The sequence below is a fragment of the Hylobates moloch genome, unplaced genomic scaffold (genome assembly GCF_009828535.3).
Source record: "Hylobates moloch isolate HMO894 unplaced genomic scaffold, HMol_V3 SCAFFOLD_5, whole genome shotgun sequence".
Taxonomy (NCBI): Eukaryota; Metazoa; Chordata; class Mammalia; order Primates; family Hylobatidae; genus Hylobates; species Hylobates moloch.
Genome location: NW_026652280.1, coordinates 25,343,022 through 25,370,706, shown reverse-complemented (window position 1 = coordinate 25,370,706; position 27,685 = coordinate 25,343,022). Strand labels below are relative to the sequence as shown.

General features: G+C 41.7%; 1 protein-coding gene and 1 non-coding gene across 2 annotated transcripts in view; both read right to left on the bottom strand.

Moving 5' to 3' along the window:
• The window catches only part of MBD2 (methyl-CpG binding domain protein 2), a 69,551-nt gene extending 43,680 nt beyond the window's left edge, over positions 1-25,871 (bottom strand). The window contains 3 exon segments of the mRNA XM_032152263.2: positions 6,983-7,142; positions 25,306-25,548; positions 25,550-25,871. Of these exon segments, the coding sequence (XP_032008154.1) occupies positions 6,983-7,142; positions 25,306-25,548; positions 25,550-25,827 (681 nt within the window). The 5' untranslated portion in view covers positions 25,828-25,871.
• Positions 23,553-23,681, bottom strand: LOC116470065 (small nucleolar RNA SNORA30/SNORA37 family). Its single transcript, XR_004248495.1, has one exon. It is a non-coding gene; the product is annotated as a small nucleolar RNA SNORA30/SNORA37 family (small nucleolar RNA).
• Positions 25,872-27,685: the final 1,814 nt, after the last annotated feature.

The following is a 27,685-nucleotide window of genomic DNA, read 5'->3' as shown; positions in this document are numbered from 1 at the left end:
TATAGATTCCATTGAGAATTTGAGGAAAATAAGCTCTCTCCTCGAGAAATGTACACAAGGCTGGATGCTGTGGCTCACGCCTGTAATCCTAGCCCTTTGGAAGCCAAGGCAGGTGGATCGATTGAGCCCAGGAGTTTGAGACCAGCCCAGGCAACATGACAAAACCCTGTCACTACAAAAAATACAAAACGTTAGCCAGGAGTGGTGGCTTCCACCTGTAGTCCCAGCTACTCAGGAGGCTGAGATGGGAGGATCACCTGAGCCTGGGAGGATCACCTGAGCCCAGGAGGTCAAGGCTGAGTGAGCTGTGATGCACCACTGCACTTCCCCCTGGGTGAGAAAGTGAGACCCTGTCTCAACAACAATAAAATGTACACACACAAAAATTGCACACAATTCAAAGGTTCCTGGAGGTCTTTCCGAGGCATGGTCGCCCAGATTAGAAACCTCCCTGCCTATTGGTTCCTTCCAAGCTGACCTCTTTAAACCTTTAAAGGAAAAATAACCATAATGTTCTTTGATCAGGCATTCTCTTCTGAATACTGTCTTCTCTCTTCCACTTCTCATTCAAGCTTCTTAAGAGTAGGCCAACCATTTTTGTGGAAAGGGGTAAAAATGCATGTATGTGTACATGTTCATAAATGCACATAAGCTCTAGACAGACATACAAAAAGCCTCATTAACAAGTTTCCTCTAAAGAAGAGGATTGGGACTGAGAGACAGGAGAGGGAGACATTTTTCACTGAGTACCCTTTTCACTATGTGCCCAAATTACTTAACCAAATAATAATAATTTTTTTTTTTTTTTTGGAGACGGAGTCTCGCTCTGTCGCCCAGGCTGGAGTGCAGTGGCACAATCTTGGCTCACTGCAGCCTCCGCTTCCCGGGTTCACGCCATTCTCCTGCCTCAGTCTCCTGAGAAGCTGGGACTACAGGCGCCCACCGCCACCACGCCCGGCTAAATTTTTGTATTTTTAGTAAAGACAGGGTTTCACCGTGTTAGCCAGGATGGTCTTGATCTCCTGACCTTGTGATCTGCCCGCCTTGGCCTCCCTAAGTGCTGGGATTACAGGCTTGAGCCACCAAGCCCGGCCAGTAAAATTTTAAAACATCTGAAAGAACAGGCACATTGTGTGTCTAGTCTCTCACTTCCCAGAAACTTTCTGGAATTCTAAATACGACTTATCCTTTCTATCCATTGAAACTGGTAATGTAAAGTCACCAGTTGCTTCATAATTTAGAAATCCAATGGCTAGACAAAGTCTTTATCCTCCCTAATCTCTAACAAAAATCTGTTTTCCAGGCTGTTGTAACACCACATTCTCTTGATTCTCCTATTTCTTTTCTGGAAGGTTCACTTACTCTCCATAAGATTCATTTATTCATTTAATCCATGGGCCTACAGAGTGACAAGATACACTTCATTTGTCCTTATTTTGGGCATTATCAGTGACAAAAACACTATGAAAGGAGTTCTCAAAGTGTGACCTGAGAATTCCTGGGGGTCCCCAAGATCATTTTGGAAGTCTAAGAACAAAACTATTTTAACTCGATCTTCCTCACTCCACCCCCAAAACTTGCCCTTATTCCCCTATTCCCTGACTCCCCTGCCCCAAGTGACCAAAGCCAGGGTTGTTGCAGCATCCATTCTCTTTGTGTAACCATCAGGTACTTACATCTAATTTCTCAAGTCTCACCTTTCCATACTTCCTGCACAGGATTCATTCAGGCCATCTTTATTTTTCCAGACTACAACAGCCCAACTATTCTCCCTACTTCTAGTTTCATCCCTTCCCAAATCCAGTCTCCATACTGTGCCCCACTCTATATATCCAAATCTGATTCTTATCATCACCACTAAGTTTCTCAAACTACACAGAAATTGCCATCAAGATAGATGAGCTCTCCACAAAATTTTTTATTACTGTTGAGGATAATTAAAACAAGTACTTTCTAGATCATGTGACTGACAACCTAGCATACAGCCATATACCAATCTAAGTGTGTGTTTATACTCACAATAACATACTACCACCTTAAACCAAGATCATTCATGAGAAATAAATAATGGCAGACTTAACACACAACTGATTCCATTCAACAGAATATGATGTTCTTTATTTTCAAATGTATCCAATTTGGGTGAATAGAGAAATGTGATGAAAGAACTGAGCCTTTCCAAGATACCAGTAGTACTGTCAAGCAAAACTAAAAAATAATTTGTTCCATGCCATATTCACATTGTAAGCAATTTGTAAAATATGTCGTATGTCACATTAAATTAATGTTAGGGAACTTGAATTTTATTAGTTTTGTAGATTTAATTTACAAAACATTTGATGTTAAGACCTAGAAACACAAATTCAGCATGTTTATACATCTAAAACACTAAAATAAACTTCTAGTGACAAACCAAGCTACCTGAAGTCCCCTAAACATATCTTGCACTTAGAATCACTGTACTCTTCTTTATCCAATCCTAGAGTGTCTCCAATTAAATTTTAATATGATCTTGCCTCTCCTCCCAGTTCCCTGCTAAAAATGTTGACAGTCACATCTGTGAAACCCTGCAACATCTCCTCTTTGAAAAATCAAACATAAATGCCTAAACAATATTTAGCTTTTGAAGCAAAGGTTTGGTTTTTATTTGCATATTGAGAGGCAAAGCTTATTTGCATATTGAGAGGCAAAGCTCCGTGCTGTTCAATAGGATAGTGACGAGGTACATCTGGCTACTTAATTTTAAAGTAAAACTAAAAATTGAGGCCAGGCACGGTGGCTCACGCCTGTAATCCCAGCATCTTGGGAGGCCGAGGCAGGCGGATCACGAGGTCAGGAGATCGAGACCATCCTGGCTAATAGGGTGAAACCTGTCTCTACTAAAAATACAAAAAATTAGCTGGGCGTGGTGACGGGCGCCTGTAGTCCCAGCTACTTGGGAGGCTGAGGCAGGAGAATGGCGTGAACCCAGGAGGCAGAGCTTGCAGTGAGCCGAGATCACGCCACTGCACTCCAGCCTGGGCAACAAAGCGAGACTCCGCCTCAAAAAAAAAAAAAAAATATTGAGTTATTCAGTCAGACTAGCCACATGTCAAGCACTCAACAGCCACCTGTGGCTGAAAAGAGTCCCGTCATCATAGAATGTTCCCCTGGATATGCTGCTCTGTAACTTTTTCCCTTTAAAGTCTGAGAAACCTGCTCATGACTTCAAATATAAACTGTGCTGATGACTTCCAAATCTTTCTCTAGTCTTTTTCCATTAACCTAATGGAATATCTTCAGTAACCTTCTTGATTTCCAACAATGTCAGTTGAAGAGATGGAGGTGGTGGTTGGAAACAATTATGGCAGTCAAGAAAATCAATAAGGTATAATGTAATCAAGAATGGAATCGATTTTCAGGGTAAGGTTAAGATTGAGTTTGAGATATCTAAATAAGTACTGTAAAAATAATAGTAGAGATTAAAAACAATGCCCACTTCACTCTACCCACCCATCCTAAAAGAATTAAAAACCACTCTGAAGAGTTCTTAAAAAGATATCTTTCTGGCCGGGCATGGTGGCTCACGCCTGTAATCCCAACACTTTGGGAGGCCGAGAAGGGCAGATCACAAGGTCAGGACATCAAGACCATCCTGGCTAACATGGTGAAACCCCATCTCTACTAAAAATACAAAAAAATTGGCCGGGCGTGGTGGCGGGCGCCTGTAGTCCCAGCTACTCGGGAGGCTGAGGCAGGAGAATGGCGTGAACCTGGGAGGCGGAGCTTGCAGTGAGCCGAGATGGCGCCATTGCACTCCAGCCTGGGCAACAGAGCGAGACTCCATCTCAAAAAAAAAAAAAAAAAGACATCTTTCCAATCACACCGAAAGATATTATTCATCACCAGTAATTCACCTCCGATATTGAAAACATGTTAAAATCATAGCTTATAATTACTTAATGTAAATTATAATGTAGCCTGTTGCAAAGTTTATTTTGTCAATTAAAGCTCAATTCTTTCAAGATAAGAGTTTAAAAACAAAACATGTTGGGCGTGGTGTCTCACGCCTGTAATCCCAGCACTTTGAGAGGCCGAGGTGGGTGGATCACTTGAGGTCAGGAGTTCGAGACCAGCCTGGCCAACATGACAAAACCCCGTATCTACTAAAAATACAAAAATTAGCTAGGCGTGGTGGTGGGTGCCTGTAATCCCAGCTACTCGGGAGGCTGAGGAAGAGACAATCGCTTGAACTTGGGAGGCGGAGGTTGCGGTGAGCTGAAATCATCCCACTGCACTCCAGCCTGGGCGACAGAGCGAGATTCTTGTCTCAAAACAAAACAAAACAAACACAGTAATGTACTGAAGCCAGATTCACAACCACAAAGCAAAACATTACCTCAGATTTCTATTAATTGCTTTAAAGCTCTTAGCTTTCTTTACACTGTACTATCATAAAAAAGACATAATACAGTTATTACTTAACTAGCCACAAATACATTTTCTGCTTTATAGAGCTACCCAATATGTTGTTGGTGTTACTTTCCAAGAGAACTTATTTTTTAAAATGCAAAACTCCACTTTCTGACCATTTAAATAAAATCAGATGCAAAAAAAAGACCATGCCTCCAAAAATTCAGGCAGAAATCTTCAGAAAACAATGAAAATGAAAGGTATTTCCAAAATAATGGACGGTATATTAATTTATTTATTTAATAAACATTTATTACCACTATACACTTCTAGAATGAGGTGGATGGTAAATCAAATAAACATAAAGCAATATTAAGTACCTACCGTGTGCAAAAGCAAAAAAAGACATGGTCCCTGCCCTCATGGAGCTCACAGTCTAGCTGAAGCAGACAAACAAGTCACAAATACAAGGGCAAAGCACCAGGGAAGCATTATGGAGTAAAGGATTGGTTCAGCCTGGAGTATGCAGGGCAGGCTTCCCAGAGATGGAGACAATGGAGCTGGGTCTTGGATGAGTAGGAGTTCGCCAGATGAAGGGGAAGGGGGTAAGCACATTCCAAGCAGAGCAAACAGCGTATGAGCAAGCAGAGTCTTGAAAGCGCATGCCATGGTGCAGGACGATGAGTGTTCCAGCGCAGCTAGAGCAGAAAGGTGCACACAAACTGAAGAGACGAATTAGTGTTTGGTTTTTGATGAAACGTAAGTGTCAGAAAATAAATCTGCACATTACACTTAACGTAACTAAACTGTGGTTCTGGTAACAGTACAGTAATCTGAAATACTCTTCATTTCATAAATACTGAAGCCCCTTTTATATGTACCCAGCACTGTGTTTTAAGATGGCAATTTTAGAAAAATAAACCTGAATTTTCCTCTGTGCATTTAAGAAGCAAAGTAACCCCAGAATAAAGGTTTCCTGAAGCTGAAATCACAGTGATTTACACACACACAGGGTCCTAACTTTTGCTAACTTGGGCTCCCTCTACTGCTATTCTCACCTTTCTTAACACCTTCATAATGACCAACTCAAATCCACCCCATAGTTAAGCAATACAGAGGCAATTTAGCCTTCTCTTCCCATTCTGCCTCTCTAAACAAAGGACCTGCCAATGTCCCTATGAAAACCAATGCGAGGTATGATATAAAGAAACAATGCATTTTGACCTCTGTATCAATTATCAGAAATTATATTACTGTAAACTGCACAAATTGAGTGAAGACAGGTATGAAGCAGAGACCCCATGCCCCTCAGAAAATGTAAAATGACAAGAGGGAAGAGAGCTCGGGTCAGAAAGTTTCCAACTCAGGCCACCAGGCAACACTATTCACCAAGGTGGCTTGGTGCTCAGGAAGGGGGTGGCTTAGGGAAAGGGCAGTGTGGAAAGCAAAGGAATTAACATGGGTCAAATTTACTTTGCTAGATGTTCTATATAAATTCCCATTTACTCCTCACAACAATGCTAAGGGAAAATTTTCTTACTTTAATTTTACCAATGAGAAACCGAAGGCCCTTGGAGCCTAAGAAAGTTTCTCCTGACTGCATCAGCTAATAAGTAGCAGAGCCAGTTCACCGAGCCATGCGTTCCCGGGTCCAAAGCGCTTCTTACTCCACTATACTGCCAATGGGTTCCTAAAATGAACACACACTCCCAAGGGACTTACGGGGTTACATCAGTCACATCTTAAGAAAGAGAGCCCCTACTTCTCCCTCCACTATTTTCACTGTCAGTGTGAAGACAATGGTGGTGGCAATACCCATACACACAGATTCCTGAAGTTTACAGGAAGAAAAACTAAGAAAAGATAGTCACATATGTTTAGTTGTCCCCAGGGAAAAAGCAGCTTTGTAAAGATATTGGGTCCTTTAATACAATTAAATTAGTACAGGCTTAAGTATCTCTCATCTGAAATGCCTGGGACCAGAAGAGTTTCAGATTTCAGATATTTTTCAGATTTGGAATGTTCAAACTGTATCATAATTCAAATAAGATTTACTTAAATTGCTATACAATAAACTATCAACCAAACAGCTTGATAAAACTAAGCGCTAATGGAAAAATATCCAAACATAGAATTAGAATATTATTCCAGAAAGTCATTATCCTCAACATCGTCAAAGGTCAAAAAAACACTGCCCTTTCTCAAAACCTGAACCTGAAAATCAATACGTAATTATAAACTATGGGGCGAAGATACCTGACACATTAAAATTTTGCCACTTTTTGGACAACAGGAACTATTTTGAGGGAAGAAGAAAAAAGCAGACAATTAACACCAAAGAAACCTTTTGTAAACAGCCCCAGTGGGTCAGAAAAGTGTGATGTTCACTGACCTAGAGAGATAATGAAATGCGGTTTTCTACTGTGCACAATTTACTTATGCTCTCTCTTGCTGGGACAGGGTGGGCAGGGTACGGGGACATGCATGGGACATTTGGACAACCAAAATTCCAGTGACTTCATTATGATGTGAGATACTTTTTGGAGAGCTTTCGAAGTAGCATATACATGCGGTAAGTAAATTAACCAACCTTATTTTGATTGAGAGGATCGTTTCGCAGTCTCTGTTTGTTCTTCTGTAATTTACTAGGCATCATCTTTCCAGTTCTGAAGTCAAAACTGCTGAGATCAACAGTATTTCCCAGGTACCTTGCCAACTGAGGCTTGCTTCTGAACTTCTTACCACTTGGACTAAAAGAAAGATAAGGTTAATTGAACAAAAGGCAACAATGTTTACTCTAGGTCTCTACATAAGCCTTTTCTTCATGTCTTCCCCTACCCTCAGTTGATACTCCATTCTAATTTTACATATTTTTAAAGAAATGTTAAAGTTTTGCTAGGCCCGGTAGCTCATGCCTATAATCCCAGACTTTGGGAGGCAGAGGCGGGTGGATCACCTGAGGTCAGGAGTTCAAGACCAGTCTGGACAACACGGTAAAACCCCGTCTCTGCTAAAAAAAAAAAAAAAAATACAAAAAATACAAAAAATTAGCCGGGCGTGGTGGTGGGCGCCTGTAATCCCAGCTATTCGGGAAGCTGAGGCAGGCGAATCGCTTGAACCCAGGAGGCGGAGGTTGCAGTGAGCCAAGACCGCGCCACTGTACTCCAGCCTGGGCAACAAGAGCAAAACTCTATCTCAAAAAAAAAAAAAAGTTAAAGTTTTACAGGGAACTCCATAACTTCCCTGTAAGAAAAAATCACATGTCACCTAATATAACGCTCCCCTAGGTAGTCCATTGGAATACATAACATGTTGCCACAGCCTATCCCACTGGTCACTCAGCAACTACTGCAAGAACCTAAATCCAAACTTCATGCACAGTGTAACAGGCATACTAAAAATGTCTTCAATCTCACAAACTTCCTTTCCTAATTGATTTTGAAATGCTTGTTTTTCCCTGCAAGTATTACATATAAACTATGCCAGCAATCAGAAAAAACTTGAGAACAAATTCTTCTGAAGTCAGCAACCCTTGTTTAAAACACACACACACACACACACACACACACACACACACACAAATATGTGGAATCTATGTGATATCTGAGCTACCAATTTGGGCTCGTAACATGCACAATAAAAAAATTCTTAAATCTTGACAATATTTAAATGCTCTCTAACACTACTGAAATGAGAAAACTAGAGCAAATATTTGTGAAGGTGCTTGTACAATGCTGACATGAGTTTTGTTAGCCAAACTCCTCACTTAGGGAAGCATATGAAGAACAATTTACTTCTTGTAAGTAATACTGCCAAAGCTGGAAAGTTACAAAAGTGCCAGAATTATGCGCAGGACTAGTCTTTCCTAAAAAATTTTTTTTCCTGTGTGGCATTCATCTGTAAGAAATTTTTTATAGGAATAATGCCCCAAAGTGTTACCTAATAAATTTTGTGAACAAAATAAATGTGCTAGAACAAAGTCAGTGTGATATGTCACAAGAAAATTGTGAGAATTCTAGAATACTTCTCAAGGAAGCCAATGTGTCACATTTAGAACTTAACCTTGCACCAAGTGACCACAATAAAAGAAAAATAACTCATAAGAAGATAAAAGGAAAAAGGCTGAGAAACCAAGCAATAAATATTCTCTTGGAACAAGAAAACTTCTATCTGGGTCAAATCCACAGCAATACACCCCTGACTTGTCACAAACTCTTTGGTATTCTGTCCCAACACACTTCAAGACAACTGAAGATCCTATCAACATTCTTTTTCCACAACCACATGACTTAAGTATTCGTGAAACACAATTCAAGGTATAGAGTTCAGCAGGCAGATGAAAATAACAACCAGTAACAACAAGAACAATACAAGAAAGCACCAGAGGAAAGAGTACAGGATTCTACACAAGCACAGCTCAACTCCAACTCTAACCTAGATTTCCAGATTACTCGGTAACACAAAATAAAATAGCAAGTCACTCACAATATTGTCCGAAACTTGAATCATCTCTGCCCACCACACAGTTCCACCCCCAAACCTGATCTTCTATATTCCACACCAGTGTCAGCAGTGCTGCTGTCCACTTAGTACTTCATTCTCCAAGCTAGAAGGCCACATCACGATCCTTCAGCGCCCCCATGTCTCAGCCACACATCCAGTACCAAGTTCTAAATGTTCAAGCTCCTCAATGTTGACAAAAAAGCTTCACCTCCTTAATAAGCCATCGAAAGCTTTATATATTTTTTCCCAGTCTGTTATATATTTTTTCCCAGACTCTTTTCCCACCAGCCTTGGTAGCCTACATTCCAAACTCTAAATCACCAAAATATGCCATATACCTTTGAATCTTCCAGTCATGTCTTTCCAGATGGAAGGATGAGCACAGCAACATCCTGCCCATCAAAAAGCTATTAAATCCTCCAAGTCCGGCTAAAATATCCTCCACCTCAACTAGGAAGTCTTCTGGGATTCTTCAATTCAAGTTAGAAATAATCTACTACCACTCAAAATTCTATTTTCATTACAATAATTCCTATATATTTCCTTGCTGAGTCAAACAATGCCACTCTTAAACTTCAAACACCATTATAGGCTAGCAATGAACAAGGTAACTTTCCGAGAGCAAAAAACCTTATCAGTTCAATACTAAAGGATGTAGTTTTCATTTGCAGACATAATGGGATAAATATTATTGTTTATTTAAAAGTTATATGGCAAAGAATTTTTAAAACTAAGCTAGAAAACATTTTCATGATTAACGTGTTTTACCACATAAGAAATAAAGTATTACTAATGACCTAAATTAATATGAAAAATTAGTAAGATTACTCTGCTATTATGTCACTTATAAAATGCTGCAATAGCCAGGCACGGTGGCTCACGCCTGTAATCCCAGCACTTTGGGAGGCCAAGGCGGGTAGATCACGAGGTCAGGAGATCGAGACCATCCTGGCTAACACGGTGAAACCCGGTCTCTACTAAAAATACAAAAAAATTAGCCGGGCGTAGTGGCGGGCGCCTGTAGTCCCAGCTACTCAGGAGGCTGAGGCAGGAGAATAGCGTGAACCCGGGAGGCGGAGCTTGCAGTGAGCTGAGATCACACCACTGCACTCCAGCCTGGGCGACAGATCGAGACTCTGTCTCAAAAAAAAAAAAAAAAAGCTGCAATAGCCATATGGTCCTTATTATCAGATACTCAAGTTATTGGTAAACAAGATTCTGATAAACTAGTTAACATACCACAAAAAAATGAAAACACAAAATCCACAAAATAAAATGACAATTCTGTGGCCAGGCACGGTGGCTCATGCCTGTAATCCCAGCACTTTGGGAGGCCAAGGCAGGCAGATCACCTGAGTTCGGGAGTTTGCGACCAGCCTGACCAACATGGAGAAAACCCATCTGTACTAAAAATACAAAATTGGCCAGGCGTTGTGGCGCATGCCTCTAACCCCAGCTACTCGGAAGGCTGAGGCAGGAGAATCGCTTGAACCCAGGAGACAGAGGTTGCGGTGAGCCAAGATGGCGCCACTACACTCCAGCCTGAGCAATGAGCAAAACTCTGTCTCAATAAAATAAAATAAAATGACAATTCTCAATCAGCTATCCCTCAAATAGATCTCTTTAGTGCAATAAAAAACAGCTCAAGAGTAGACACCTTATTTCAACAGATTCATTTTCCAGAAGATGAAATATTCAGGCAGTAACTCTTACCAAAGAGATCAGCACACTGTTTTTAGCTCATGGCTTAGAGACAAATAGGAAGCTATTTATGAGGGAATCAATTGACAAACTTCACAAATTAAACGTGCAATAAGTAGTTCCTTATCTTAAAGTTGAAATGTCAGTTATCCACTGCAGCTGAAAACATAATAGAGCCTCACTACAATGTTCCTCTACAGAACAAAACTCATTAGAGATCAGTTCATTTTAGATCTCTCCCCCAAATCAAGATAATTTGAACTCAACTAAAAGGCTATACTCATGAAATGTGATCACTTAGGTTTATCATCTAGATTAGCAGTTTAACACAGCTTCATATTATTTCTATTATTTATTGATTTTAAAAATGAAATGGGGGGCCAGGCATGGTGGCTCACACCTGTAATCCCAGCACTTTGGGAGGCCAAGGAGGGCGGATTGCCTGAGCTCAGGAGTTTGAGACCAGCCTGGGCAACACGGTGAAACCCCGTCTCTAATAAAATACAAAACAGTAGCCCAGTGTGGCGGCGTGCGCCCGTAATCCCAGCTACTTGGGGAGGCTGAGGCAGTAGAATTGATTGAACCCGGGAGGCGGAGGTTGCAGTGAGCTGAGATTGTGCCACTGCACTCCAGCCTGGACAACAGAGTGAGACTCCATCTCCAAAAAAAAAAAAAAAGAAATGGAAGGTATTTATTATAAACAAAAAGGCTAGACATCCTCTACTAATAAACTAAGTTAGCAATGAAGGAAAAAAGATAGAAGTTTTAACTATTAGCATATCCAAAAGAAAGCTGGAATATTCACTAGCAACCAGTAAATTCTTATTCATAATGAATAACCATTTCCTATTTTACAGATGGAATTTTATGAAACATCTGTATTGGATAGCTACAAGTATCTATCATACATACTGCTGCCTTCAGAGAACAGTAGTACAAGCCATTTTCTTCTCCGTAACTGCTACAGTCTGTGTGTGGTGCTTTGAGGAAAGTCAACCTGGCTGCCCCAGGGGATTTTAGGCCAGAGACCTTACTCTTCAGGAGGTGAACGCAAACACGGAGGAGGGCAAGGCCCAAGGGAATGGTTAAGTAGGAATTCTGCCCATGAGATGAGATACAGACCAGCTGTACAGGAGCAAACTGACCCTGGGAGAGGCAAACTGAGGAAATAAATGCTAGATGAACAAAAAGACTGTCACCTAAGTTCTAGTCTTACCCAAAGTGATTAAGTTTAATCACCTGTCTACCCTCGATAATGGCTGCTGTAGGTCCTGGTCTCAGAAACACCAAGACTTACAGTGACTAAGCTTTTATTTTAAAAGCATCAATTCGTAACTTAGGGAAGTTCAAAACCTGTTTAACTCTAGAAGACTGAGTGAAGGATATTAGTCATTTTCAGTTTTCTCTGCCCATTATGAATACTTCTAATCCCAGTAATGAAATACTATTTCACTTTCAACCACAAAAAAAAATTCCCTATCAACTGCCCCCTAGATATGCCATTCCTGAACCGTGATCACACCTTTAACAACTTCTACCCACTATTTAAATAAACTCTGAAAAAAGCCCTGAAGAAATATACTAATTAAATGAAAATCAAAACATGAATTGTATTTTTCCAGTTCACATAAGAACATTTCATCACTTAAAAATAAAAATAAAATAACAAAAAAAGTAATTGAAACCAGAAATACTCAGATTACGCTCACTTTTAGTGGTACTCACATTTTGTCGCACTGTGAACTTACTTGTAATTACCATTACCTGAGCTAGACAACTATAATATGCCCTGCCAGTCTATGACATAAAATTACATCTCCAGAAGACCTGCTGCCTGCATGTGAAACTGTACTCTGAAACCACCGCTCTAATATAGCAGAAGATACCTTGTTTCTTTGATAACATGGATAATCATAATGTTCAGTCAAACCATTATGAGGAGACCAGGGCTCTAAATAAACACAAGTCTATTTTCAAATCAGTTTCTAACATGATGGGGGTAGCAGTCACCAGAGTGGAATAAGATGAAATGGCCTGTGAGTGACAAGGGGTGTCACAGACGGCAGATGGCTAGCTAGATAGCTAAACAGCATGTTCAGAGGCACATCACTTCCCATCAGTATCAGGAAATACTTTATGGGGAATAATAAAAATCTCCACACTAAAAATTCTGTAAGCTACAGCACTGGAAATGTTGAGACTAAAAGAAACATCAACTTTCTATTTTTTTAAATCTCTTTAAATGTTAACGCTTACTTCTCACTTACAACAGTAAGTATTCAAAGAAACATTTCCCTAACTTTAAATAACAATTTTCTTCAGAAATCAAACTTCATCTGAGACTAAAAACATGAAATTAGAATTACTCTTTTGTACTTAGATACAAAACAATCAGAAACCCGCCAAATTAAAAGAATGTATATCGTTGCTATATGCACACACAGACACACACATACACGAGAAAAATATACCTAAGTCAGCTCCCCACACCTCCTTAACTCCTTTGCCCTTAATCTTTAAATGTAGGCCTTTCCTACAATGCACCATCCTCAGCACTCCTCTACAGCTTGTCCCTGATAGATTTTATCTGCTCTTATTTTATTCGTATCTCCCATGTCTGATTACTTTCTAAGTGATCACCTTCAAACACAGCCTTCCTTTCCATTGCCACTGCCCAAATCAAGTCTGCATCACCTCAGGTCTAAATCACCATGATAAGCTAACTTTGCTAGTCTCTTTGCATTCTACGCTATCCACATAGCCCTTCCTAAAACACCACTTTGACAACAGCTCTGGCTTAACAGCCTTCAGTGGACTTTTACCCCATTAGCAAAAAAGCCAAACATCTTAGGCTTGCATTTTAGATTCTTTTTCCTATGGCCTCCTCTTTTTTTTGTTTGAGACGGCGTCTCGCACTGTAGCCCGGGCTGGAGTGCAGTGGCACGATCTCAGCTCACTGTAACCTCCACCTCCTGGCTTCAAGCGATTCTCCTGCCTCAGCCTCCCAAGTAGCTGGGATTACAGGCACCCGCCACCAAACCCAGCTAATTTTTTGTATTTTTAGTAGAGAGGGGTTTCACTATATTGGTCCTATGGCCTCCTCTTAACCTTTCAACCCTACTTTCCACTCTTATCTAGTGACCTTTGCTCCAGCCATATTGGTTTAATCACTCTATTCTGAATAGTCTAAATGGCTTCTACAGTTCTTTGCAAGCACCATGTCTTTTACTTGGTCCATAATGCATGATGCTACCCCTAGTCTCCAAGAGCCCAGAAATACCAATCCACCTTATATACTACCTCTTCCACAAAGCCTTCACAGAACCCAGTAACAGGAATTTTCTTTCCTCTGAACCCATATAGTAATTATTGCCTATGTTAGGCAAATAATCATGAACTGCCTGTTGGCCTCGTTCTAGCTTTGAAACACTGAGTTCTGCACTGGTAGAAATTTTCACAAGTTAAATCTTCTCAAATAGCATATTGAATACTTATTTATGAATGAACTTACTTGACGTCACATTTGCTTCAAATAATGAAGGTTGGGTTAGGAGTAGTAAATTGGGATAGGGATGAAATAAGATTGACTATGTGTTGACAAATTGTTTAAGCTGGGTAGTTCCCATTACTTTTGTATGTATGTATGAAAATTTCTCTATTTTGTTTAAACATTAAGTATGCTAGCTGAAGATTTCCCCCCAAAATAGGAAAGCTTTTAAAAAAAAATATCAAGACTCTGGGCAAGTCAATTTGAGCATTAAAGAATTTGCTGGTCAGGCAAAGTGGCTCACACCTGTAATTCTAGTACTTTGGGAAGCCGAGGAGGGCAGATCACTTAAGCCAGGAGTTCAAGACAAGCCTGGGCAAAAAACGTGAAACTCAGTCTCTACAAAAAAACACAAAAATTAGCCGAGCATGGTGGCACATGCCTGTAGTCCCAGCTACTCAGGAGGCTGAGGTGAGAGGATTGCTTGAGCCTGGGAGTTCGAAGCTGCAGTGAGCCATGATCACATCACTGCACTCCAGCCTGGGCAACAGAGCAAGACCCCGTCTCAAAAAAAAAAAAAAAAATCCTTGGCAGTGGGGATGGGTGGGGAAGGATTACGGGGGCAGGGTGGGATTATTTTTAAAGTATAAGGAAAAAATTTATTAGAGTAAATTACTATAGCTAATAGTATTATCTCTATTTCACGGATCCCTAAGCCCTAGCCCTGGCCACTCACCGTGGCCCGTTAAGAACCAGGAGGTACAGCAGGAGACGAGCATTACGGCCTGAGCTCTGCCTCGTGTCAGATCAGTGGCAGCTTCAGATTCTCACAAGAGCATGAACCCTACTGTGAACCGTACATGTGAGGGATCTAGGTTGCGTGCTCCTTATGAGAATCTAACTAATGCCTGATGATCAGAGGTGGATCAGTTTCATCTCAAAACCATTCGGGATCCATGGAAAAACCGTCTTCCATGAACCCGGTCCCTGGTGCCGAAAAAGTTGGGGACCACTGCTCTGTATCATGTTTAAAAAATTAAAAACCAGGGTGTGCCACTAAAATGTGAAAAATGAATATATGTAGAATTCTACCTAGTCTCATCCTTAAGGCATTTGCTTTCTGAGAAACGAAAAAAGAAAAATACTGGTTATTTTGGTTGAATTGGGGACTAGACACTGCTATGACACTGTCAGAAATCAAGTATATTTGGGAATTATTTCAAAATATAACTAGGGGGAACAGAGTGAATACAGATAAAACAAGACTGGCCAGGAGCTGGTAACTGTTGAAACCGGATGACTATATAGGGATTCATTATACTTTTCCATCTATTTTTGCCTATGTCTGAACTTTTCCATAATTAAAAGTGTGTGTATGTAGGTATATGTGTGTGTGTATACACATATATATCCTTACACATATATCTTACATACATACATACACACATATTAATATTTACTTAGACAAATATGCCGAAAAACCAGACTGGAAGCTACTATGTCAAAATTAACAGTGGTTCTCTCTTCTTTCTTTCTTTTTTTTTTTTTCTTTTTTTAACAACAAACATTGCCTGATAAAACAGTAGTTCTCTTTGGGACTATAATAATGACTGTCATTACTTCACTATACTCTTCTATATTTTCCCAACTTTCCCACTGAGCAGGGAATGTATAACCCATACATATTATACATATATATATATAATTTTTTTTTTTTTTTTTTTTTTTTTTTTTAGAGACAGGGTCTCACTCTGTTGCCCAGGTTGGAGTGGCGTGGAGCAATTGTGGCTCACTACAGCCTTGAACTCCTCGACTGAAGGAATCCTCCCACCTCAGCCTCCAGAGTAGCTGGGAGTACAGGCTCAGGCCAACATGCCCAGCTAATTTTTAAAAATCTTTTGTAGGGACAAGAGTCTCATTATGTTAGCCAGGCTTGTCTCAAACTCCTGTCTTCAAGTGATCCTCCTGCTTCAGCCTCCCAAAGTGCTGGGATTACAGGTATGTGCCAGCATACCTGACATATGCATAATATTTTTTTAAAACTCTGAGGAACCTTTATAACCTAAGGTCTGCCCTAATCACATTTCGGAATACAACAAAATACAGTAAACCTTCACACAATTACCAAGCACCCGCTTCCATTTCTGTTGGCTAACTAAACGAAGAGAAAGGAGCTAACATTTTACTGATGCACTAACCACCTACACATGGCAAGCACATTTAATCTCAAAAAATTTCCACGAGGTAGAATTCTTTTGTTTTTTTTTTAGACGGAGTCTCACTCTGTCGCCCAGGCTGGAGTGCAGTGGTGCGACCTCAGCTCACTGCAAGCTCCACCTCCCCAGTTCACGCCATTCTCCTGCCTCAGCCTCTCTAGCAGCTGGGACGACAGGCACCAGCCAACAAGCCCAGCTAATTTTTTGTATTTCTTAGTAGAAATGGGGTTTCACGGTATTAGCCAGGATGGTCACGACCTCCTGACCTCATGATCCACCCGCCTCAGCCTACCAAAGTGCTCGGATTACAGGGTGAACCACCGCACCCGGCCTCCACGAGGTAGAATTCTTACACTAGATTTATAGTTGAGGAAACAAAAGCTTACAAAAACTTATCCATCCAAGATTAACACAGTAAAGCAAGATACAAGCCCCGATCTTCTGACTCAAAAGTCTCCATTGTTTATTCTAAACCGGGACAACCAAATTGTGGTCTGTGTGCAAACTTACTGGTCCTCAAATAAGTCCGCAAGTGTAGAGAAAGCATTTGGAAACTGTCATGGTAATTTGACAGGGTAAGTTTATGTGACTCAGGAATCTGGTACTAAGAAGTTGCAACATGTTTTTTGTATGTCCACTTTTACTTCATTTTTCTCTTCTTTTTTAATACAGACCACTCTAACAAACGCTTCACATTTACAGCAAAACAAAAAATAAATTAGTTAAAACTACATAGAAACATAGCCTCCCAAGATGATACAAAAGCAATTTCTGAAGACAGACTTTTTTTTTTTTTTTTTGAGATGGATCTCCCTCTGCTGCCAGGCTGGAGTGCAGTGGCGCGATCTCAGCTAGCTGCAGTCTGCAATCTCCAACTCCCTGGTTCAAGCGATTCTCCCGCCTCAGCCTCCCGAGTAGCTGGGATTACAGACGCACATCACCACGTCCAGCTAATTTTTGTATTTTTAGTAGAGAAGGGGTTTCACCTTGTTGGTCAGGCTGGTCTCGATCTCCTGACCTCGTGATTTGCCTGCCTCGGCCTCCCAAAGTGCTGGGATTAAAGGCGTGAGCCACCAGGCCCGGCCTTTTTTTTTTTTTTTGAGACGGAGTTTCGCTCTTGTTGCCCAGGATGTAGTGCAATGGTGTAATCTCGGCTCACTGCAACCTCCACCTCCCAGGTTCAAGCGATTCTCCTGCCTCAGCCTCCTGAATAGCTGGGATTACAGGCACCTGCCACCACGCCCGGCTAATTTTTTCTTGTATTTCTTAGTAGAGATGGAGTTTTACCATGTTGGTTAGGCTGGTCTTGAACTCCTGACCTCAGGTGATCCACCCACCTCAGCCTCCCAAAGTGCTGGGATTACAGGCTTGAGCCACCGCACCCAGCCCTTGAAGATAGATTTTTTCAAGCGAAATATAAAAGAATTTTAATATTAAAAATGAAACCAAAAGTCCTATAAATCATTTTAGACCTAAAAGCCTAGGTAATATATATACATTAACACCACATACACACAACTTTGAGGAAAAAAATTACATTTACTTCAGCTATTCAATATTTGTATACCTGATTTGGTGCAAGGCAGGATGCTGGTAACTGCAGGGGACACAAAACAGCCCCTATAAGGGCAGTCAGGCCTATGTATACAGCCAGATTAACCATACTTTTTGGATTAATAGAGAAATGTATTTACTGTTTGCTTCACTTAGCAAAGATTTATCAAAAATGTTCCATATTATACCAGGGACTATGCTGGATAATGAAGATTCAAAAATGAATCAGACGCAGCTCCTGACACTGAGGAGGTTCAGAATCTCACGGGCGACAAAGACTTGCCAACTATTTCTTAAAGCAAACATGGTAAGAGTTAACAGAATTATACTCAAATGCCATAGGAGTTTCCATTTCTGCTAGGGGACTCTAGGAAAGGCTTTTTAAAACAGATGAATGCCTGTTAAAAAGAATTTTAAGGACATGCATCCTTGCTTATCTATGCATTCTTCCAGTGTAAAAATAACAAAAAAAAGAATATCGACACAGCATTCAAAAAAAAAAATCTTCAAAAGGTGATGATGGGTCAGGCGCGGTGGCTCATGCCTGTAATCTCAGCATTCACACACCTGTAATCTTAGCATTATGGGAGGTCAAAGCAGGTGGATCACCTGAGTTCAGGAGTTCGAGAGCAGCCTGGCCAACATGGTGAAATCCTGTCTACTAAAAATACAAAATTAGCCGGGCATGGATGGCACGTGCCTGTAATCCCGGCTACTTGGGAAGCTGAGGCAGGATAATCACTTGAATCCAGGAGGCAGAGGGTGCAGTGAGTGGAGATCACACCACTGCACTCCAGCCTGGGCAACAAGAACGAAACTCCGTCTCAAAATAAAATAAAATAAAATATAAAAGGGGATGATGTTCTTCTTCCTCACATCTGTAAAACACTTGATTACTCCTGAGAAATGCTAAGTGTTCAATTTTAAAATCTAATTTTAAATTTTATTATTTATATTTACATAGAGTTTATGTACATCAAGTTCCCAAAATGAGTTTGAATTTGTATTATACTGAGAATGAAGACAGGATGAAATTATGAAATCTGCAGATATTATTAAAACTTCATTCTAGTCTATATTTTTATTCTCCTTCCTTGGGAAGTTTTAGTTTTTAGAAGTTCTGATAAAATTAAGTAAAACATCATATTACAAAATTTTCCTAATCGTTTCTCACTGGAAATGGCAAAGAACAATGAAAGGTCAATACATAAGAGCTGTAAGAGGCATTAAGATTCCCAGCCAAACACTAAATCCAGGAAGAGTTTATGGTTTATTTCTAATTTATCATGCAAATCTTGAGAAGATTTTAAACATGAGTAAAAAAGTTATGAATTTCTATGAGCCCCACTATAGAATCTAAAAAACAAAATCAAAAAAAGCATCACTTCCTTTAAAATTCCATTAAAACTAAATTATGAAAAAAATGACTATATCTCATTAATAAAATTTTTAGAAGCAATGTGAAAAAATCTACCAATTTCTGTTGGAGATTATTTTTAGAATGTATACGCATCAGTTCCTTTGAGCTATGTATTTCCTCTAATACAGGTATTGTGGGTGTTGTGGCAGGTGAGACTGTGCATGTCAGATTCTAAAAATCAGATGTAGGACAGACAGCAATGCTGCACCCTCACAAAAATTCCTTTGGCATCTCACAAAAAGATGTGATAGTACAGCTAAGGAAGATGTATCAGAGCACAATCTCCACCACACCTATGTCTTTCATTTCTGGATGCAGGCTTCAATCACACAACATCAAGAGAAACGACTTAAAGCAAGACAAACTTCCTATTATGCAATTAAGCTCTAAATAAATATTGGATTTCTTTCCTTTCTCCAACTAGAGATTTTTAAAAAATTGATCTGTAGAGTATATTTCAACTGTATCTCAAACCTCAATATCTGAGAAATAACAGGGTTAATCCTAGGTTGAACATTTATCAAAGAGAGAATATTTTTGAACAAATTGATCACTTTTATTACTCAGAACAATACTGCTTTAATTATGTGGATTTATTACATTTTTTTCCCCTCCAGGATTATTTAAAGCTGGAGAGTTATCCTTTGGTACAATAGCTTCACTACCAAATAGGATTTAAAATTTACCCTTTGACATCTTCAGGATACAAGTGTAATAGTAAATAATCACATTATTTTAATGGCACACTAAGCCCAATATAGTAGATTAGACATGGGGTGTTGCAATATTTGAGAATACAAGTAGGGATCTCTATGCCATGCAACAGAGCATAGTGGTTAGGAGTTCTGAGGTTAAACCACCGGCTTCAGGATTGTAACTTTGCACTTATTAGCTGTACAACCCCAAGCATGCTACTTCCCTTTGCTAACTTCCCATCGGTAAAATGGAGATAATTGTACCTATGTTTCATAGGGTTATAAGAATCCAATATGATAAGCCGGGCGCGGTGCCTCACGCCTGTAATCCCAGCACTTTCGGAGGCTGAGGCGGGCAGATCTCAAGGTCAGGGTTCAACACCAGCCTGACCGACATGGTGAAACTCTGCCTCTACTAAAAATACCAAAATTAGCCAGGCGTGGTCGTGTGCACCTGTAATCCCAGCTACTCAGGAGGCTGAGGTAGGAGAATTGCTTGACCCCAGGAGGTGGAGGTTGCAGTGAGCTGAGATTGTGCCATTGCACTCCAGCCTAGGTGACAAAGTAAGACTCTGTCTCAAAAAAAAAAAAAAAATCCAGTATGATAATTCATGTAAAGCATTTAGCAAAATACTACTAATAGCTGCCAAAATTCTGAGAGCTGTAACACAAATACACATAGAATTAAGGCACAGAAGACCCTACACTACTATACCCTATGTTACACAGTCAATGAAATTCAAATGACAATTTCTCACTTGTGTCTATGCACTATAAGCATCCTATTTACCATTTTCACTGTATCTCTAATATTCAAAATCCCAGAAAAAGGCTTTCTGCAGTACCTTCACATTGATGATGAAAATTAGAAACCACAAAATGCGTAGCCTTATTAATAAAATATCTCAAGCAATTTTATCCCAACACACCACCACAAGAACAGAAATAAAGCAAAAACTACAAACTCATTTTAAGGCTTGTTTTTACAAAATGTTAGGTGGAATATCAATTGGTAAACCCTTATTTAGCATCTGAGTGTTCAGCATGTGTCGAGGGGAAAGACAGCTGTGTGAGAAAGCCACAAGTTCTAAATAAATGAATATGACAGTTATACAAGGGACACCAAGTTTAACTACGTAGGAATTATGAGAAAGAGGACAATATCAGAAAAGGCTTTTTATTGAAAGCCAAGAAGACTTTAACACAAACGTGTAAGAACTGTGACAATGGTCACACTGCTTACCTGGGTCCACTCAGTCAGTTTTCTAGAGGCTACGTGGAGGGTCCATTTATTTTTTGTTTGTTTTTAAAGGCAAACCAAGGTGAGGAGAGGAGCATGGTTGAACCTCAGTGATTCAGAATTCATGCTCTTGAAGCATCATACTAGTCTTTAGCAACAAACAGCACACACACACACACACACATATATATATTTGAGACTGTGTCTCGCTCTGTCGCCCAGGCTGGAGTGCAGTGGCGTGATCTCAGCTCACTGCAAGCTCTGCCTCCCAGGTTCACGCTATTCTCCTGCCTCAGCCTCCCAAGTAGCTGGGACTACAGGCGTCTGCCACCACGCCTGGCTAATTTTTTTGTATTTTTAGTAGAAACGGGGTTTCACCGTGTTAGCCAGAATGGTCTCGATCTCCTGACCTCGTGATCCACCCACCTTGGCCTCCCAAAGTGCTGAGATTACAGGCATGAGCCACCGCGCCCGGCCTAGATTTGATTTTTTAAAAAAGGGCAAGAGGGGGCTACTAAAAGACTATGTGAGGAAGAAAATATTTCAGAAATATCAATCAGCAAGTGTTATGCAAGCAACTAGAAATGACAGAAGTACACAAATTAGAAAGTTATTGTTCAAATAATGGGTTCAAATGATGGCAACAAACTTTTTCAGAAAATATACCAATGGATCCAATCAAACCACACCCTTTTAAACAAACACACTGGATGATAATATATGAACCGCCACAACACTATCAGTAATCCTGACAGAAGGCATAATTATATTGCTTAACTGGCAACTAGGGGCACGCCTTCCTATTAGAACTTGGCAATTTCAAAACAGCAGCCAAAAAACCTACTACCAAAATTTGAGGCTTTCTCCATGAGCTTAATTTAGGTCCAATTAATAAGTGCCTGCAACACCCTACATTAACAGGCATAGATTTGTTTAAATTAATCTCCCCAGGGGCAGGCTAATTCAGGGGTTAGTATTATTAGAATCTGTGTGAACAATTGGGTGCAGGTGTTCACATTACCAACAGGAGAATTAACTCAACCCACTTTTAGCAGATAGTGGGTGTTTGGTGAACTAATGGAATTTTTAAATATGGGGACACTAATATGTAAAGCAGTGACACTGTAAGCTGAAAAATAATTTGTCTTCCTTTACAATAAGTGACTGCCATCATTCATCACAGAAAGCTACAGTCACAAGTCAAATTAACTACTGTATCACAATTATCATATTACGCTACATACACCTTACTGACTCAGAATGTAACGTTTCAGAAGAAAAATAAGACTGGTTGTTAACAATCCTGCAAAGTAACTGAACCTCTGTAGACAGTTAATAAACAGCAGACAATGCTCCTTTTGGCCCTGAACGAAACAGGTTTGGCACAAATCTGTTCAATGTGTCCTTTCGATTTTACATAAACAAATAAAAGGCAAATCATGCTACAATGTCCCAGAAAAAGACTTTCATTTTAGAGAGTAATTACCACTATAGTGGCTTACGACTGGCCTTAAGATGAGTTTGTTTAGAAAGTTTGTTTTAAATTGATCATATCGGGGCCAGGCGCAACGGCTCACGCCTGTAATCCCAGCACTTTGGGAGGCCAAGGCGGCCAGGAGATCGAGACCAACCTGGCTAACACGGTGAAACCCTGTCTCTACTAAAAGATACAAAAAATTAGCCGGGCATGGTGGCGGGCGCCTGTAGTCCCAGCTACTCGGGAGGCTGAGGCAGGAGAATGGCATGAACCCGGGAGGCAAAGCTTGTAGTGAGCCGAGATCACACCACTGCACTCCAGCCTGGGCGACAGAGCGAGACTCCATCTCAAAAAAAAATAAAATAAATTTAACATCAGAAAATTTACACAACATCCAAGAAAATGTTAAGTGGCCACAAATCCAAATGAGCACTACAACAATCTGACTTCTTGAAATAACTTTTCCAACTACAAGGAAAACCAACAAACAAAAAGCTTTGCAATACCCAAAGTTAGTCTGAACAAAAACATCATCCCAAAACCAAACAAACCATATCCCAGGAGAACTGCCACAGAGAGTAAAATTCAAAGTTCAAGATGTTCTACTGAGAATAGCCTAGTCATCTATTCCTCAAGGAGTTCAATCACAGATACAGAATAATCTTGTCAAATATAATTGCCTACAAGACATCAGCACATAGTTCACAGAAGGTTATGCAGACTGCCTGCTTAGAAAGAAAACAGAATGCTCTGTTAATGAAAGAATACTAGAAAATGAACAGTTGTGAACAGCACTAAATGAAACTAATGAATTTGAGAGGGCTAATCTTTTTTCAACCACAGTAACTTTTTTTTTTAATCAGAAGAAATTGTCCCATTGAATGACAGCTGCCACTGGCACAGTCCCAGGGCAAGGATGCCAGCAAAGGTTTTCTCTCAGCACCAGCTACCAAATCCTGGCCCCACAGCCTGAGGGAGGACCTATGAAAGTGCTCACAATAACTTTCTTACCATTAAATCAAATATTTAATGATGAGGAAATACAAACCAAGACTATCACACTTTTTCTTTTTTCTTTTTTTTTCTTTAAAGAGATGGGGTTTCACTCTACTGCCCAGGCACAATCATAGGTCACTGCAGCCTCGAACTCCCGGACTCAAGAGATTCTCTCGCCCCAGCCCCGCGAGTAACTGGGACCACAGGCGATTACCACCTTCATATGTTTAAAATAAGTTCTCCATTTTATCATATGAGGTTTCAAGATGAAGGTCCAGATCAACTGGAAAACTAAGTTCTAATGAAACATCACTTTTGCTTTTTAGTTGAGGTGAAGTGAACTTACTACAACTACTCATCCATATATAGCAACCATCAGGAATGTGTTCGTATTTACATGCTGCACCAGCAGTGATCACATTCTTGTGTGTGCATATGTATGTATATATGTGTATGTACATTTCTTTAACCTTTTCAATCTAGTTAAAAGTATTTTTAGTTCATAAGCATGGTATGTGTACAGACACATTTTCCCAGAACTACTTGAAGAGAACAGGAAATCCTTCATAACATTATTACTATAGCTAAATGACAATCGTCTCCAATACCCATATACATTCCCTGAAAAATGCTTCAGTCCACAAACACGTATCTCCAAACTACTGAATACAAGTTTATATTATCTTCTATCAATAGCATGGCTTATTATAAAATTTAGTAAATGTGTATTAAGTCCACGGATGTCAATTGCCATAGGCACTTTCTTGAACTTACTGGGTCACACAAACTGAAGACATCAGCAGCATGACCACAGGATTGCAAGATCACATTAAGGTGAAAAACCTTGAATCATTTAGAACAGGATGTCTCAACCTCAGCACAGGTGACATTTTGGGCCAGATCATTCTTTGTTGTGGGAGCTTTCCTTTGTATTATCGAATATGTAGCAGCATCTCTGGCCTCTACCCACTAGATGCCAGTATCACACCCTCCCCAGGTGTGAGAACCGAAAATGTCTCCAGACATTGACAAATGTTCCCTGGGGAGCAAATTTTGGTCTGGGAGTCTAAAAACTTAGTACAGTGTGTCAGTTTCAAAAGAGTATATTCTGCAATACCAAGGAAGTTCCAGAAAAACTTCAGGCATTCCAAATAGCTGCTTTATACAAAACTTTCTTGGATGAAGTAAATGAAACCTTGTTACTGTAGATAGCTCATTCTTCCACATGTGCATGCTTAACACTTGTGATGATGAATCTGGGACAGGCTGGGACAGGAGCCAACAGTGACTGGGTTTTATAGTTTCGATGAATTACACCTCCTTTTAACCCTTCAGTGGACTAACCATCCCTGCCAGGCTAACCCTTTTTTCGCAAACCATCTTCCCCGACGCCTTCCACACAAGATGCCCTCCTGCGGGCCCTCACCTTTTGACACTGCCTCCCACCGCACTGGGGTCAACTCTCACCTAAGGGTTCCGCCACCTTCCACCACCAAACCAGCCTGTCCCTGCCACATGCGCCCCGGGCCCCAGCGCTCATCCTGGCATCCCCTGCCCAGGCCCGCTCTTGACCCCTGACCCCGGCCTGACCCCGCCACCCCCCTCTCCGCCCCCAGGGAGGTACCTGAAGTAGTAGACATCGCTCTTGCCAGCACTTAGCCCAGATTTTCGGATCACTTCCTCCTTCTTCCATCCGGGGGGGAGGGCCGGGCAGTCCATCCTCTTCCCGCTCTCCGTGGCCCGGGGTCCCCTGGGCCCCGGCCCCGCGCTCCCCGACGGGAAAGGGACCGGCTCCCGCCGGGGGGCGCCGCCGCCACCGCTGCCGCCGCCGCCGCAGCCGCCGCCGTCGCCGCCAAGGCCGCTGCCGGCCCCGGCCCCGGCCCCGTCCCCGTCCCCGGCCACGGCCCCGGCCCCGGCCACGGCCACAGACGCCGCCGCCCCGGCCCGCCTGCTTCCACCGCCCCCGGCCACGGCCGCCGCCCCGAGCGCCTTCCCTGCGCACGCCGCTCACCGGGGACGGGGCGAGCGCGCTGCCCTGGCCCCCCTGCTCTATGGCGGAGTCGCCGCCAGCGCCGCTGCCGCCCGCCGCGCTCTCCCCCTCCTCCTGCTCCGGGCAGCAGCGGCCTCCCCCCGGGTGCGCGCGCATCCAGCCCCCTCCCCAGCCGGCGCTGCGCTTCTTCCGTAACCGAGCCCTTGGAATCCCGGAGACCCGCCCCGCCCGCAGCGCGGCGCGCGGGGGACGCGCGCAAGCATCATAGAGCGGGCGCGCACAGAGCGGCCCTCATGCCCGGGGCGTGGCCCCGGCCACCGCCTCTTAGGTCCTCCAAGCGCTCTGGGCGGCCATCTTGTCTCCGCCTCCTCGGGGCCACGCCCCCTGCCGCGCTTTTCCGGCTCGGGCCCCCACTGGGCGCGCGGAGCCGGGAAGGTTGGCCGGGCTAGTCACCAGCTGGGAGTGTTATAGTGACTGTGGTCAGTTTGTTTCAAACGGGGTAACCTCCACCATTATGTGATTTTACCTATTTTGCTTCCCAATTAATAACAAGCAAAATAGATCTTATATTACATACTAACTCGGCTATTCATTTAAGGGGGTGATAGCCCCTTTTCCCGCCCCTCTGCACAAAGCTTGCTGGGGAGCTTATAATGAAGGAATGAAGCAAAGTGTCCCATTCGCTGAATACCAGTGCCCTCCTGAGCCTGGCTTCAGATCCATTGACAGATTCTCCTGGAATATGCCCATGTGTCAGATGGGGCTTACCTCTAGATTCTCCTTAGAATGATCAGAATCCCTAAATTCATCTAGAAATTTCCAAATGTCTTTGTCTAATACAAAAATCAGTGGCCTTTTATTTGGTAAATATTCCCTTATGTTGAAAGTCCAGCCTAACCTACTGTCACAGCCTTTAGGAAACTGTGTGGGATTCTTTTCGGTCTGCCAACTTGAATTTTAGAAATGCAATTTTCTGTAAGTTGTTGAACATTTATAGAAGTGTGCTATTGAAATTCAAGATAATATACTATGAAATGTTTGGAAGATTGAAAAATGTAAAACACATGTTATCAGCCTGATGATAAGCTATCTTGGGTTTCTATGCTCATATGCCCTAAAAACTGAGGACCAAGTTTAACGTGTAGAAAAAGTTGATTAATATAAAGCAACAAAAATCTAAAATTAATGTGGTTTATCTTTGCAGTATATGCAAACATTAACTCATACACACAAACTTATCCGTCTCTAAACCTGACCTTAGTCTTCTTTTAATGTCCTTTAGTTTAAAGACACTAATTTATGGTTTCCGACAAGAAATTTAGAAATGTGAATCTAAAAAAATCATCAAGAAATGAGTTCTGAGGAGAGAGATCAGTACTGGAGACATTCATTTAGAAGTCGTCTGTGGGCCAGGCGCGGTGGCTCACGCCTGTAATCCCAGCACTTTGGGAGGCCGAGGCGGGCAGATCATGGGGTCAGGAGTTAGAGACCATCCTGGCTAACAAGGTGAAACCCCGTCTCTACTAAAAATGCAGAAAATTGGCCGGGCGTGGTGGCGGGCGTCTGTAGTCCCAGCTGCTCCGGAGGCTGACGCAGGAGAATGGCGTGAACCCGGAAGGCGGAGCTTGCAGTGAGCTGAGATCACGCCACTGCACTCCAGCCTGGGCGACAGAGACTCTGTCTCAAAAAAAAAAAAAAGAAGTCATTTATGGCCGGGGGCGGTGGCTCACTTCTGTAATCCCAGCACTTTGGGAGGCCGAGGCCAGCGGATCACGAGGTCTAGAGATAGAGACCATTCTGGCCAACATGGTCAAACTCCGACTCTATTAAAATACAAAAATTAGCTGGGCGTAGTGGCGTGCGCCTGTAATCCCAGCTACTCGGGAGGCTGAGGCAAGAGAATCGCTTGAACACGGGAGGTGGAGCTTGCAGTGAGCCGAGATTGCGCCACTGCACTCCAGCCTGGGCCACAGAGCGAGATTCCGTCTCAAAAAAATAAATAAATAAATAAATA